Source organism: Bos grunniens, chromosome 5 (genome assembly GCF_055505025.1).
Source record: "Bos grunniens cultivar Pamir isolate PY7600 chromosome 5, Bosgru_T2T1.0, whole genome shotgun sequence".
NCBI lineage: Eukaryota > Metazoa > Chordata > Mammalia > Artiodactyla > Bovidae > Bos > Bos grunniens.
The window spans coordinates 29,437,097-29,453,692 of record NC_141169.1 but is presented as its reverse complement, the minus strand read 5'-3'; the positions used below and the strand labels follow the sequence as shown (position 1 = coordinate 29,453,692).

The following is a 16,596-nucleotide window of genomic DNA, read 5'->3' as shown; positions in this document are numbered from 1 at the left end:
ACACAACTCCAAGCATTGCAAAAATTTCAAAGACAGCTTTACCCTCAAGTAAGAAAGTCTATTAATCTAATCTATACCCACTTCTTGCCTCAGGGGAAAAAAAAAAAAAACGTTTTGCCCTTATACTTAAGATAGCTTTTCTCTGGCAGAAGTGAGGAATGATTACCATTAGATTACATTCAACTTATTTATTCCAATGAAAGATACTGGCTCCCTCAATGCAGACTGACCTTAACAATATTAAGTACATATTTTCCCCAAAGTTTCTTTGCTTAAAGCAAAGAAAAATTATCTGTAAAAACAGAAAATATATATAAGATTCTCCAGGCCTCCTTCTACTCTTTGGAACCTGCTGAAATTTCAATAGTTAACTTGCAGCCTCCTTTCATTACCTAGGAATTTTATAGACACTCTATAAATGGATGGAACCAAAGCAAACAAAAATACCCACACAGGATGACCTACTAGTAATAAGAACAAAGACAAGACTGAGAACCCTAATTTCCCAATCTAAGTTTTTACTGGGAGCTGATCCTTACATTAAAAAACGTAAGTTACTCTGATCTTAAAAGTGGAAGAGGAATTAGACAATAAATATATTTTTATCATTCCTGGCCAACTCTTTGACATTCCATTCTGATATTACAGTTTATAATTCATATTTATTGTTTTACTATATCGATGATATTCCTGATGATACCTGGAGGGCTCTTCATGTCTCCAGGGGCCAAAAACGTTAATTGTTCAACATGCGTTTGTTAAATTATCAAGACTAAATGGCATTGGATGGCTGAGACAACAAGGATCTCAGTCTCCTAACTCCTCATATTCTGCACATTCAAATGCTCCCTGTCCTCTTTTCCAAAATATTTATTCAAACCAGACTCACATGATAAAGATGACAACAATATTAAAGAAAAAGGCTTCCCTCTCTGCCTCAAGCACTCAACTCTTTAAAGATATCACTATCTGTCCTCCTTATTAAAGCACAAAGGTTTCACAATGGTCTTCACTTGCACAAAGCCAACATCAAACTTTCAACACTATACAAATACTAAATTGTCTTAATAAAAAGCTAGCAAACAGGCCAGCATACTTTATGCAGTAAGCCATGTTCTTTTTTTGTAAATCCAAAGTTTCTCATTTAGCGATTAGTTCCCAATTCTGCTACTTATGTAAACAGCAGTTTTCCTGGAAGGGGAGAACTGAAAGACAGAAATGTCTTCTATTAAAGCCTTCCAGATAGTATCAAGAGAACCTCAGAGAAACTTTTAAACTCACAGAAAGAGCCTAAGTCTGTCGGCAGACATTTCTATCTACATACACAATAAGAAGATAGGGGCTAAAGACGTCTTTGATTTCACAGCACTCACCCAAACTCTTAGAACTAAAAGTCAATTATTAATAGAAAAGATGCTGCTTTGTAAACACCAGTATGTAACCTCACTTCATTGAGTCAAAACTGAACCAAGGACTTCCTGGGTGGTCCATTGGTTAAGAGTTCACTCTCCAATGCAGGGAACGTGGGTTTGATCCCCGGTTGGGTAACTAAGATCTCACGTGCAGTGGGGCAACTGTTGAGCCCATGCCGCAGAGAGAACTCAGCGCATCTCAGCTGATGTAGCCAAATAAATAATAAACAAAAGAAATAAACATTTTTTTAAAAAAATGAACCAAAGCTGCTTAGCTCTGAGGCGTATTCCAAGGGATCACCGCTGATTTCCTAACAGTAGAGTAAGACTTGCGTCAAGCTTCCCCATTCACTAATAAGAAGTGCAGCCAGGCTGCCCAGAAATTCCCCACCCAAGTCCCATGGCCATCCCGGAAATTTGAGGAACCAAGTGTGCTGCAATCATGGCCTTTTTGGTAGTGGGTCCAAAAAAAAAACAGTCTGTAGGCCAAGACTGTGAATGAAATATTACTCAATGAAAAACTAAACAGCCAAAGAGGTTTTCATTTACCCAACACAGCTATCATGGACAGACGGTACTGCAGAGCTGGAGTTTCCAACCTGACTTAATGATAAACACCCAGCAGAGAGTCTATAGTCACAAGATGTGAATGGAAAACAGGCCTAAGGGTTCACTGGCCATAGGCTCAGGGGATTCTGAACAAAGAATAAGTAATAAAGTCAGAATTCTTTTAGTGTGGAATCTTTTAGGGGAAAGAAGGCACTTACAGGTAATATTAATAATATTATAACAAAAGCTCCTACATGCTAGGAACTGTTCTAAGCACTTTATGTGTATTAATTCATTTAATACTCACCACCAACTCTTTAAGATACTATCAATCCCCATTTTAAGTATGTGGAAACAAAAGAACAAAGAGCCTAAGAATCCTGCTCAAAGGTTTACAGAGCCCAGAAGTGCTGCAAACTAGTTGGGGTTCAGATTCCACAAGAGTTAAGGGAGAAACACAAGGTCCCCTACTTGCAGCAATATTCACTACAACTATGGCCAGCAAAAGTTTCTGGAAACTTGTCTCCTCTTGCCTCGCATTCCATAGAATTTTTGCTTTTGCTTTTTGCTTTAAAGAGGTGTCACCCTCCCTTAACTCCATCACACTTCTTTTGAAAGCAGTGGACGGTATGAGAGTATCTTCACTTTACACACAGGAAAACTCAAGTCCAGGTTATTCAACCTCTTCAATGATGTTCTTTGAAATAGTCTGATATATGAAGAGAACTGGGGGAAACCAACTGAAAACAAAACAAACAAACAAAAAGAGAACGTCCAAAAGTAAACATAGCTGCAACAGCACGAACTATGAAACCGAACAGATGTCGAGCAGCCAGCCACCCTTCTCACACACGGAGTGCGACAAGGCCCCTACAAAAGTTCCTGAGCCTGGAGGCTGCACAAACAGCCCTAAAACCGATCTACACAGCAGGACTCAGCGGTCTGTCCAGGCCCTTCACACGAAGAGGCCCTTCTTGGATGTCGCCTGAAGTAAAATGAATTCTTTCGCTGAAGTGCGGCGGCGGGAGGCCCAGGAAGCGGACGGGGCATCAGGGCTCCGAAGATAACAAGGAGGCCGAGGGGACCTTGCCCCTCGTCCGTCGGCCTCTCCCGCGGCGTGAAGCGGGGTCAGCAGACCTTCGACCACGGGTCCCGGGACCGCGGCAGGTCCGCCCAGGGGTTCAGCCATTTTCTCTTCAGGTCTCTTTAGGCCGCGGCGGGGAAGGGGCGAGGCCCCTGCGACCTCCGGCGTTCGCTTCCCGCCCCCGCCTCCCGGCGCCCTCCTCTCGCTCTTCCTTTGAAGAACGCGGCTCCATCTGGAACCCGCGTCCAGGCCCTCCAGCCCGCGCCGCCCCTCGCAGACCCGCCTGGCGCCCCGCACGCCAAATACTGGCAGCGGCGCCTGGTCCCAGGCTTGCCCTCGAGCCGCCGGGAGCCCGGGAAAGCGGAGCGCCCGCGTGACCCCTGACCTGGCCCGCTCCCCACCTTACCGGCTCCGCAACCACCTGACAATCGGTCCCCGCTCCAGCGGCTCCATATCCCTGGAGCCAGCGCCACGCCAGCCTACCCCCTACACGCCCCGCGATTGGCCGACAGGATCGCAGCCGCACGTTCCTATTGGCTGGACTCTCCATATTCGCCGCAGAGGCCAACGCGCGTGGCAGGCTGACTACTGACCCCGAGTCTCCGCCCACTCCATGCTGACTGGGGGCGGGGCCACGGAGGCCTGGGCGGGAGCTGTCTGCGGCTGAGCTAATGCTGGAGCTGGTCCAACCCACACTGTGTTGTGGAGTCTCCCACCCCGCTAGCAACCTGCGGACGAGTACGTTTCCTGCTGTAGTTCGCCGTGGCCTCGTTAGGCCCTGGAAGACAAGATCATTTCTTCTGAGACACGGCTCTATGAGAGTTCCAGCTCCACCCTGCAAAGTATAGCCACCTCCCGCCCCCAGAACCACATCATAGTATCTGCTGCCCCACCAAGAGCGCCCCACACCTGGGAGGAACCGCGAAGCATCAGCTAGTGCAGCCAGTTCGACTGCATCAGGTGCCCTATTCCGAAGTCTCGGCAATGAATTTTCCTTTCTCCTACTCAGCTGCCTCGCTTCTTCTCCCAAACTTTATTTTCCACCTACCCAAAAGCAGTTCCGCTCCATTCCCAGTTTCAATCGCACATCCCAGTCTTTGTCTGAAGATGACGACCAGGCTAGTGGTGCTTCAGAAAGGAGAAAATAGTCTGACTAACCACCCTAATTTTCTACAATGTCCTTTACAGCTGCCAGAAACATTCTTAGACCCCTCTCTCTACCGGCCCCCACATCGCCCCCATAACCGCTTTCCTTAAAGGTAACCAAGCGTATCTAACCAAGTCATAGACCTAGAGAAGAAAAGCATAAAGCCCTCCAACATGTTTCTTCGTGTAAAAACTGCTAGGAGAAATTTTTATTAGTTGATAAAAGAGTCCAAGAGAAGAGAAAAGGAGGGTTGTGCAAAAAGGAAAATCCAAGTAAAGTACAAACAAATTCAGGGACCAAAAAAACTGATCTGAGCATCATCAGTGATCCGATACAGGCTGGTTTCCATACCGAATTTCTCCTAGGGAGAAAAGAAAAGGTACAAATTAGTTCTGAGAATCTCTCTACAACACATACAGAGTGTTTCAGAAAGGCTTGATGAAGTCCCTCCAGAACAGAACCTTTCCTTTGGGAACTTGTACTGCAACTAGAAAATAAAATGGCTGGAGCCTTCTTATCGCGTTCCAGGTCTGCTCTGGTGGGTAGATTCCCTGGGCTATTATATGCTTATTGCTGGCTACTTACTTAGCTCACACTGTGGGGCATCCTCCTTAAGCTGTTTCTTCATTGTTCAGGCTCGGTCTGACTTTCCCAGTGGCGCTCCTGTTTCTTGCCTCTATATAGAGAGACAAGTGCGCCTCCCCTTGGTTAGACAGGCCCCTTACTCTGCTCTGGGCAACACATTGTTAAAGACACTGCAGAGAATTTCAAGAAGCAAACCACACCCTTCAAAGCATAATCAAATTTCATCTTTGACCTGCCATGAAAAGGAAAGCATCATATATCTGCCACTCCTGGATATTAAGGAACAATTAACTGCCTGTGAAAACTTTAATTCTAAGATTTCATCTCTGTCTTATTTCACGGGTGCTCGAGGCAAGCCTGTGTGTGCCAAGTGGTGGAAAGGGGTGGAGTAAGAGGAATTGCTTTCCTTCCCAGATGCCACCCCCACTTGGAGTGAAGCTGGTTTGGGCACTTGAACCAGGATTGCATGTGCACTAGGACTCTGCACCCTGAAACGTAAAGTGAAACCACTTAACCCCAAGCCTGACAGTCCACGAGTATTTTCCACATAGGTACGTGCAGTGCCAGTGTAATTATAGGGAGTCTCAGAGTATGGGTAAAAACGCCACCCAGTCCATCCCTTGAGATCTGAAGAACCCGCTGGCATCAGCCTGGTCAATCAGTGATAAACAGGCGGACAACAAAGCCACACAAACCCGAGACTCAGTGTCTGATGTTAAAGAAAAAACAAAAAACACCTGAGGCTGCTATGTATATGTGTGTGATATATATATCCAGAGAAAGCCAGGATTGCTCAATCTGGGGGGAAAATGGTGGAGGAATTTGCCTCGGGCAAATATCCTAGATTATTATTTCCAGCCAGCCGGAGGCAAAGCTGGAAAGGAGAGGCATTGGAAGGGAGTGAGGAGAATAAGGGGGTTACTGGAAGGAAGAACTGGCTGCCTTCAGGAAGTTTTCTGGCAGTTTTATGGGAAATCTGCTTAGTACCATAAAAACATGCAATAAGCGTAAAAGATATAAACACCATAGAATGGAAAAGAAAGAAAAGAGCAATCAGTTCATATCCATCTTCCAGCAAGAGGCTCTAGTTCCTATACAGAATACCGTAGCATCGCAAGATGAAGATCCTTTCATTCCAGGACTAGAAGTCATCTCACTACGATTTGACCTATCTCTTTGTCCTTGTTCTACAGCAGACAAGTTTCCTAAGGCAAAACTACCTTAGATTGGGTTGAGCTCAATTTATTGCTGGCTACTTACTTAGCTCACACTGTGGGGCATCCTCCTTAAGCTGTTTCTTCATTGTGCAGGCTCGGTCTGACTTTCCCAGTGGCGCTCCTGTTTCTTGCCTCTATATAGAGAGACAAGTGCGCCTCCCCTTGGTTAGACTCCCCTTCATGGGAAAATAGAAGAAAAAAAGAAGAAATATGACATTACCCAAGAACTAACCTGTTGTGGGAAAAGACCCTGTTTTGGTTTAGGACTTCCGAAATAGGAATGTATTTTACAAGGAGACTCTACCATAGTCCTCCCGTGGCTTTTTCTCCAAAACTGCTCCCAACATACACGCTCCAGTCTTGCCTGCTAGGTCCCCAATGCACTTATAGTAACTGACAACATTATGGAATTCTTATTATGTCTCAAACAATATATTTGATATGCTATAAACAAGAATTAATGTTCACAATAAATTTGTGAGGCAAGAACTGTATCTTTTATTTTGCGTATTAGGAACCTAAGTCTGAGGGAGGGAGAGTAATTTGTTAGTTAAAGAGGTTAACTAGTTAAAGTTAATTAAGCGATCAGGAAGTGGCAATAGAAGTAACACATTCCCGGAGAAGGCAATGGCACCCCACTCCAGTACTCTTGCCTGGAAAATCCCCATGGACGGAGGAGCCTGGTAGGCTGCAATCCATGGGGTGACAAAGAGTTAGACACGACTGAGCGACTTCACTTTCACTCACTTTTCACTTTCATGCATTGGAGAAGGAAATGGCAACCCACTCCAGTGTTCTTGCCTAGAGAATCCCAGGGATGGGGAAGCCTGGTGGGCTGCCATCTATGGGGTTGCACAGAGTCAGACACGACTGAAGTGACTTAGCAGCAGCAGCAGCAGCTTTTATAAATTTGGTCACTAGTAAGTCAACAGGATAAACTGACTGTTGTAGAGGTGCTTTTCCTTTGAGACTCAGAAAAGCTCACTGTGAATTTAACTTCTGTTGGGACCTTTTGTTTTTAATGATCCATTTGTACAAATATTTGGGTTAACAGAAAATAGAATGTGAGGCACTAATACTACACAATGGAATGCAAAGTATGGATAATTAAGAAAGAAGTCTGTTCTGTTTTATGTCTTACTACCTCAATTTTCCAAATTGCTTCCCTGAAAGTTATAATTTATTAATATGTCTTTAGTTGTGTCATATATGATAATTATGAAGATTAATAAATTAGTCTTAAAAATCTAAAAAAAAAAGAACACATTCCAAAACAAACACCAGAAGCAGAGTTTTAATAAAGGATTTGGATAGTAATTTGAAGTAGAGGATTTATTTGGCAAAAACAGAACTATGTTCAGCAACATGGAACTGAACATTATTTTTTATACAAAATTTAAAGCATATTATATTTCCTTCCTGACTACTTGACAGTCCCCATCTCTTCGAGGGAGATAAGCTTCATCTAAATTATTTCATCTTATTGTTGATTGTCATTTATAACTTTATTGCTACTTCTGTCTCCAGTATTTCTTTGGAAAAGGTGTATGGCTTCACTCATATTCTAATGTATTGTCTATAGCTTATAAGATAAAGTCAAGCATGTATTTGCTAATACTTTTTAAGTTAACCTCTCTTTATACTTAGAAATGTCTCTTACTAGTAGGCTTCCCTAGTGGCTCAGATGGTAAAGAATCTGCCAGCAATATAGGAGACCTGTGTTCGATCCCTGGGTGTCAGGAAGATTCCCTGGAGAAGGAAATGGCAACCTATTCCAGTATTCTTGCCTAGAGAATTCCATGGATAGAGGAGTGTGGCAGGCTACATACAGTCCATGGGGTCGCAAAGAGTCGGACACAGCTGAGTGACTGTAACTCACTCAATTTAACTTTAACAGCAAGTTAGTGGTAGAGCCAGGCTTTGAATAAAAATTTATTAGATCCAAGAGCCAGCATCCCAACTACCGTACCATCATACCTCCATCTTACACACCTAAAACTATTCCTTCCATTCAAATCTCAAGCTCAGAAATGATATCTTTTGTAAAATCCTATTCATGTAAATTCACTGAACATTTCATATTAACACAATAGCCAAGTGATTTCTGTGTAGATGTTAATCTGTATCCGTATCATGTGTGCTTTTTATTTGAATAGGAGACTTTTTTCCTTCCATGCTCACCTCCCATCCACTCTCCCACTATTCTTTTTCATGCTTTTGTAGTCCCTGAACAACTGCCTGATATTAACTCCTCCCGTGCACATTTGCTCAGTCACTTAATTGTGTCCAGCTGTTTGGGACCCTATGGACTATAGCCTGCCAAGCTTTTCTGTCCATGGAATTTTCCAGGCAAGAATACTGGAGTGGGTTGCCATTTCCTCTTCCAGGGGGTCTTTCCGACCCAGGGATGGAAATCATATCTCCTGTGTCTCCTGCATTGACAGGCAGGTTCTTTACCATTGAGCCACCCAGGAAGCCCCCTCCTAAGTCCTCCCACCCCTCCCTTTTTGTTGGAGGACAGAGGGAACAAAAAGCACCCATCAAACTGAGATGGCATCTTGAGACAGGAAAGCAAGACAAGCAGTTTCATATAATCATGTTTCCGTTTATTATATGGTAACTTACTCACAGGGCGGGATTGGGGGAATAATGATCCAGAAGACCTCAAAACTACATTCCACACCACAATGTCCACTGGGACAATTTTACTGTTAAACTAGAGTATGGGGGTAGGTGCTCAAAACAGGACCTGCATTCCCAAGGCAAGATTTATGAATGGGTAACTAGTCTCATGGGAATACCTCAGCAAAGGCTGCATTGTTTGAGGATCAGCAGAGCATAGGGGCCACCTGATCCTAAATGATTATTAAACAGTACCTACTAACTACAAAACACTTGACAACAGAGAAGTGATTCACAGCACAGTACAGTCCTGGGTTGAGTCAGTGAAGACAAAAGGAACTGTTGCCATCTTGGGCATGATGGCGTCAGTTATGTCAATAGTCATATACCTTCCTTACCTGGAAAACTTATTATTGCTGTTGTTGTTTTTATTGTCACTATTATTGTGTATGTATTAGGTCGCTTCAGTTGTGTCCAACTCTGTGACCCTATAGAGTGTAGCTTGCCAGTCTCCTCTGTCCATGGGATTTTCCAGGCAAGAATACTGGAATGGATTGTCATGCTCTCTTCCAGGGGATCTTCCTAATCCAGGGATGGAACCGACGTCTCTTCCGCCTCCTGCATTGGTAGGCGGGTTCTTTACCACCAGTGCCACCTGGGAAGCCCATTACCATTAACCATTAAGATATCCCCCTCTGTTGAAGCATTCCCTGATGCCCTCCTCCAGGCAGCATTAGCCCTATATTCTCTCTGCTACCCAAACCCTTCTTACTCTACTCTAGCACTAACTCATTCTGAATATATTTATTGAAAATCAATTATATATCAGGCAGAATATGGGTGGTACAGATACAGTACAAATAAGATAAGCATAGCTCCTATGGATTAATGTTTTTGTGCTTTCTTCTCCCACTAAAATGTAAGCTTCTCAATAGGGGCAATTATTTTATCTTGTACACCTGGTGCTAACAAAGGCCAGATATATAGGAGGTATTCCATAAATGTATCATTCCCATTGTTTTAATATGTTATGACTGTCCAGCAATGAAGATGGATCATTATACTATATCTGTTATATACTATAAACAGATATAGTATAATGATCCATCTTCATTGTTTATATCTGTTTATATTTATGTATAATAAAAAATATCTGTTTATATTTATGTGTCTATTTCCAAAATGGAGTTTTTTTGTGTGTGCTCAATTGCTAAATCATGTCCAACTCTTTGAGATCCTGTAGACTGCAGCCTGCCAGGTTCCTCTGTCCATGGGATTTTCCAAGCAAGAATACTAGAATGGGTTGCCATTTCCTCCTCCAGGGGATCTTCCCAACCCAGGGATCGAACCCTTGTCTCCTGCATTGGCTGGCAGATTCTTTACCACTGAGCCACCTGGGAAGAGAGATAAAATGAAGTCTTTATCTTAAAAATATTTCTCCTTCTGATGACACTGGAATGCACAGGAAGTATTCTCTTTGAGAATGAAGGACTTAACACTTCTGTTTGGAATGAGAATGCTACTGGCCTCGAGAGTCACGTCTTACCCCTTTCTCAGGCAGCCCACATCAAATGACTGATGTATGTGGGAAGGTGAAGATTCACTCCTCTCACCCCAACCAGGGACAGCTCTGATGATCTGCTCAGCCTTTATCCTACATTACAGCTCAACTTCTCCTCTGCAGACTGCTTCCTTCCCTTCCCTCAGTGTCTATCCCAAGATCACTTCCTAATAACAGACTGCCTCTATCTCAAGTTGGCTTCCCTTCTTTTTATTTATTTATTTTCTTCAATTAGTGATAATCGTGCCTCGGGTAAACCTTATCGGTTACAATACTGCCACTGCGAAAAGCTTGGCTGTGCTTCTTAGGACTTCCTGTATCCAAAAATTAACGTATCTGCAAAAGTGGTCTGCACTCCTCTACTTCCTTAACACTTATTTTTTCATCCTTTTGTAATTCTCCCCTAGAAATTATGTTTTCATTAGCTAAATGGGATCACTGCCAAGTAGGGTCAGAAATCACTAACACTACAACTCTCTCCATCTTTGAAATGGAGAAATACCATTCCTCTTACAACTCTGTCTTTGGCTTCCATCACACTGTACCGTTTGAGTCGTTCTGTTTGAATTGTCTTTCTCGCCTACCTTCACTGGGACTTTTCTTCCTCCTACTTCTTACATGTAGGCACTCCTTAGGTTCACTCCTTTCGTCCTCTTCTAATTCTAAGCAATCTGTCCGGAGTTTCAGTGTAATAATACTGGGGACCCCCTCAGCATTAGAGACACTCATGGGACAGTGAGAGTAAGAACAGCCTCTTAAGGGTAAAATAGACCTGGATACCAGGTCAAGCCAACTGAGAAATCGTGGGTAAATTATTAAAACTTTGTTTCATTTCTTTGTCTGAACTGAGTATGATACCAGCCTCACAAGGATACTCCCTACATTTTTTGCTCCCCAAATGCACCGACGCTCTCTTTTACCTCCCTGTGTTCTCACATATTGTGCCTATGCTACAGCATTCTGGCTCTGCCCATCCTCTGACTAACTCCTACTCACCATTCATGTCTCACTTCACTTTTTAAAAAAATATGTTTATTTTTCTATTTGTTTTATTTTTAGCTGTGCTAGGTCTTCGTTGCTGCACGGCCCTTTCTCTGGTTGTGGAGAGTGGGGGCTACCCTCCAGCTGCAGTGCACAGGCTTCTCATTGCTGTGGCTTCTCTTGTTGCCGAGCACAGCCTCTAGGGTTTGTGGCTTCTGGGTTCCAGCGCTCAATAGTTGTGGTACATGGCCTTAGTTGCTCCGTGGCATATGGGATCTTCCTGGACCAGGGATCAAACCCGTGCCTCCTGCATTGGCAGGCAGATTCTTTACCACTTAGCCACGAGGAAGGCCCATTTACTCTTTTTGCATGTTTGTTTGCATGGGTCTTCATTGCTGTGCATGGGCTTTCTCTAGCTGCGTTGAGCAGAGGCTACTCTTCGTTGCAGTGCATGGGTTTCTCATTGTGGTAGCTTCTCCTGTTGTGGAGCACAGACTCTGGACCCACAGTCTTCAGTAGTTGCATCACATGGGCTCAGTAGTTGCAACTCTGAGCTCGAGCTCTGGCTCTAGAGCTCGGTCTCAGAAGTTGTGCTACATGGACTTAGTTGCTCAGCAGCATGCAGGATCTTCCTGGACCAGGGCTCGAACCTGTGTCCCCTGCATTGGCAAGTGGATTATTATTCACATCTCACTTTAGATATTCCTTCCTCTAGCGGGGATTTCCCTGGTGGTCCAGTGGCTGGGCCTCTATGCTCCCAATGCAGGGAACCCAGGTTCCATCTCTGGTCAGGGAACTAGTTTCCACATGCCACAGCTAAAGATCCCACACGCTGCAATAAGACTTGGCACAGCCAAATAAATAAATAGATGTTCCTTCCTCCAGAATGCCCTCTGTAATTCCATTCTCTGAGTGAGTATGTCTTCTATGTCACCCTATACTGTATTCTTCCCTTTCCTGTAGCATTAGCCCATGGAGTTGCTTTGGCTATTTCTTTATCTAGAATCCTCTGTCGGGGCCAGGACTTTGTCCTGGGCACTCTCACTGCCTTAGGGAAGACTCCAAGGCTGGCAGCATTGCTTCAAAGCCCCAGAAGCATTTCACCTTCCTGAGGATGACTTCCGAGGGTTAGTCTCTGTAGCCTCCTCCCCCAAGCTACATCCGCCTCTGTCTCTTTCCCTGACATCCAGCTGGAAAGTCAACGTTGCTGCATCCCAAGCTATCCTCCTCTCTCCTCACATCATCTTGTTCCAACAATTTCCCTGTATTTGCAACTTCTGGAATTTTGGCAATGAAAAGCTGTCTTGATTCCTCATCATCTCTCATCACACGATGCTCATGACTATAGCCTATCTGCCCAAGTCAGGTGTTCCTGTCTTTCTATTTCCGCTGTCACCTTCCTGCTTAGGCCTCCACTGCTCTGACCTCAATGACCTCATATCCTCCTGGTCAATCTAATCATTTCTCTTCCACACTTAGAAACTACCAAAGGCTCCCGACTGCCTACAGAGTAAAGGAGAAGAAAGGGGAAGGGAGCACGATTGACTGAGTGCCTTGTGGAAGATGTTTTGCCCACATTATCAAATTTAAATAAAGAATAGATTTTTCATCTGACATTCAAGGTTTCCCATGCCATGGTTCCAGCCTTCTTTCCACCCCATCTCTCACCTCTCCACTATGCAAACCTTTCACTCCAGTTGAATATCATATTCTCTCCATCCCAAACACACCCTGAGCTTGCCTAACCCTGCACCTTGACTCCTATTGTTACTTCCATCTGCGCTTCTAGTACTGAAATCTTGTCCATTTTTCAAGATATAACTCAAATGCCACCCACCTTTTAAACCCTTTCCTGACTCTCATGGGATGTGAACTTTAGCTTGGATTTGACTTTACATGTATGCAACCTATAACAATGTTTTTCAAACTCAGTCTCAATACATTATTGGATTATGAAATCAATTTAGTGTGTCACAATTAGAATTTGTTTAAAAAAATGGAATAGGAGATCTCAGAGAATGTCACAAGCACTAAAGTAGGTATTATTTTGTGAAACTTTATTTTAATAATATGTGTGTGTATACTGGGTTGATGTAAAATATTTTTCTTACTGTGGCAGTCAAAAAAAATGGAAAACCACCACCGTGATCCATATGCATTATTTCAGCAGCCGATTACAAACTCCTTAGACCTAGCAAACTCTACCCCTGCATTCAGTGAGAGCGAACCCTCCACTCTGAGCCCCACTTATTCCAGGGAGCTGCCCTAGGGATTAAAAGACTCAAGGTGAAGAGCAAGGTCCTATCTCTAAGAGAGCTTCTCTTCTATTAAGAGAGACAAAAATAAAAGGCGGGGAGGTGGGGGATGTTCCCTGGTGGTCCAGTGGTTAGGACTTGGTGCTTTCACTGCCAAAGGTGTGGGTTCAATCCTTGGTTGGGAAGCTAAGATCTCACAAGCCACCCAACGTGGTTAAAACAAAAAAAAAATTTTTAATTTTTAAAAATAGAGAAACATAAAAGAAATTCGGAAAGAAAGTCTACAGTTACTTAAGTAGTTGAGAAGCCATAGAATAGAGCCAAAGACCTACTTAGAGTTCTTGCTCTGACATTTATTAGCTGTTTGTTATTGGGTAAATGGCTTGATTTCTCTGATCTTCAGTCTAGCCAACCAAAAGAATCATCTATACCCAACCTCACATACTTGTGCTAAAATTAAGTGGTCATATATACAAGATTATTTTGTAAGCTATAGAAACGTTCAAAAGTTTTAGGTAAAAACCTGCATGTGCCATTTAGTAAACAAATGAAAATTGATGTAATATAAATTATACAGCTAAATGGGCATTAGATTTTTTTTTTTTTTTGGCTGCACCTTGAGTTTTGCAGAAATCTTAGTGTCCTGACCAAGGATTGCACCCAGGCCCCAGTAGTGACAGCACTGAGTCCTAACAACTGCACCGCCAGCAAATTCCCTTGTTTTGGTTTCTGCTTATTCATGATAGAAACCCAATTCAAACCATGCTCAAAGAGACATAAATCACACACATAACCCAATGGTACAGTGAATTTGGACAGGGCTTCATCTGGGGACTCAGATAATATCAACCAAGCCACCATCCACTAGTCTCTTTTTACTAACTCCCTCTCACTCTGGGCTCTACTTCAGTCCCAGCATGGTTTATTCTCAGACAGGTTCTGCCTGCATGGTGGAAGCACCATCTGCTCTGGGCTGATGGAATCCTCACAACTAGCAGATAGATATCTTTTCCCTTATTGTTCCAGCAAAAATCTCAGGGAGGGCTCTGACACCTATCTTGGGTTATGAGCCGTATCTTAAACCAAAAATAGTGGTCAGGGGTACCTAAGATATAAGCTGACCCTTGGAGTTAGAGGGTGAGTCACCTGTACTAAAAAGAGGTTGGGGAGGAGTCTTCTCAAGAGGTAGGGTCAGCGGTTCAGAATGACCAAGTTTTCAAAGCTGAATAGGATTAGTTTAGAAAGACATCTCAGTCTCTTCTGTTTAATGTCACCAAACAACATTAGAATAAGGACACACAAACACATATTTGTTCCATTTCATTTCATTCATATAATACAGCACTGAGGATCTACTCTGTGCCAGATACTGTTCTGGACACTGGAAAATAGCAGCAGTTAAGACATACGGGACTTCCCTGGTGGTTCAGAGGTTAAGACTTCGTCTTCCAATGCAGGCTGTGTGGGTTCAATCCCTGGTCAGGGAGCTAAGATCCCACACGCCGTATGGCCAAAAGAAAAAAAAAAAACATAAAACAGAAGCAGAAGGAAAAGAGGGCAGCAGAGGATGAAATGGTTAGATAGCATCACCGGACATGAATTTGAGCAAACTCAGGGAGATACTGGATGACAGAGGAGCCTGGTGTGCTAGAAGGCTCGCAAAGAGTGGGACAGGACTTAGTGACTGAACAACAACAACAGAAACAGAAGCCATACTGTAACAAGTTCAATAAAGACTTTAAAAATGGTCCACATTAAAAAAAATCTTTAAACAAACAAAAAAGACATACAAAATTCCTGCTCTCGGGGAACTTACATTCTGGGACATGGGTAAAGATAATAAGTCAGTAAGTATATGTCAGGCAATGATAAATTCTATTTCAAAAATAAATTTAAAGAGCATGGTAAGAAGCAGTAAGAGCCAGAGGTGGGAGATAAGGACTGTTTTAGAGGGACTGGTTAGGAAAACCTCACTTTGAAGGATAAACCTGACTGAAGTGAGAGAGCAAGACACAGGAATAACTATCTGGAGGAGAACTTCCAGGAAGAGGGAAAAGAGAGTGTGAAGACCCTGAGACAGAGCCAATGACTTCCACCTGAGCAATGCATGTACACTTAGTAACATATATATTTGCATGTATATGTGAACATATTAGTCCTTTATTTTCCTACATTAGAACATTTGACAGTGATATTCTGAGAGTGATATTAAACTGCGAAATCCTTGGAGTCTTTCTAATATTGATTCAGCTATGTGAGACAACGACGAATCTCACTGAATGTGCAGAGGTGCCTGCCCTGAGAATACCTTGGAACAAGGGCTTCCATTTCCCCACAGAAACCAAAGGCAGGAGAAGCTCAGTGAATGGGGCAGGTGGAGTAATGAGCCATGTGCCACAGTGAGTATCAAGGCTGATGGTAGAGATCCCGGGTGACCCTGCCAAAGTAGGGTGGGGAGACCTTCCCTCCAGGAGTCCTTACCTCTGTCCTTTTGCCCTAATTGCTGTGGACGTGCCAGGGAGCACAAAGTGGCTCCTGAGGGTGGTTCCCACTGATGCTGGGTAAAGGTCCCTAATTCAGAATCAAAGACTAATACAAAGTAAAACTTCCTCTGATCTTGAGCCTTGGCAAGGGTTATGTTGCCGTGAAGAGGAACAGTTTGGGGTGGGGCATGTGTGTGATGGGTAGAAGGGAGTGGAAGAAGTCAGAAGGCAAGAGACCTGCCCTCCCTAATTGTTCGGTAGTTTCCCTGAACTTGAACCCTCATCACCTACCAGGCTCTGCTCTTCTCCCAGAAAGGCTCTTTTCCTTGAATTGCAGTGACTTCTGACATGTTTGATGTTAATACTTTACTGTCCATTGGTCCACATCTTCTTTATTGTCATATAGATATGTTCTTTGCTTATCTGCTTATATTAATTTTCATAGAGCGTGAATTCTTAGACTGTGTTTGTGAGCAATACATTCTAAATTTATTTCAGTGTCTACCTTAATTGCTCATTGCAAGGAGGCCCCAATAAAGGCTTTTTGATGATTTTGACTGCCAAGATTACACTAGAAATGGAAGGTTACTTCTTATAATTTTGGGATACTGCTCCTCTCTTACAAGTCTTCTCTCACAACTTGGTTTCAAGCTGGGCTTGCCTGAAACCTTCTAGTTTGATGATAGGAGACCTGGATCTT

The 16,596-nt window shown here is 43.4% G+C and overlaps 1 protein-coding gene across 8 annotated transcripts in view; it reads right to left on the bottom strand.

Moving 5' to 3' along the window:
- The window catches only part of LOC147371601 (natural resistance-associated macrophage protein 2), a 32,251-nt gene extending 27,401 nt beyond the window's left edge, over positions 1 to 4,850 (bottom strand). For 2 of the 8 annotated variants that reach the window (XM_086399435.1, XM_086399436.1), the window contains exon 1: positions 2,433 to 3,526. In XM_086399435.1, coding sequence (XP_086255561.1) covers positions 2,433 to 2,562 — 130 coding nt within the window. In that variant the 5' untranslated portion in view covers positions 2,563 to 3,526. Of the gene's footprint in view, positions 1 to 2,268; positions 3,527 to 4,777 lie in introns of those variants that run through there. The other 6 variants (XM_086399440.1, XM_086399442.1, XM_086399437.1 and 3 more) reach the window with 5 other exon arrangements.
- Positions 4,851 to 16,596: the final 11,746 nt, after the last annotated feature.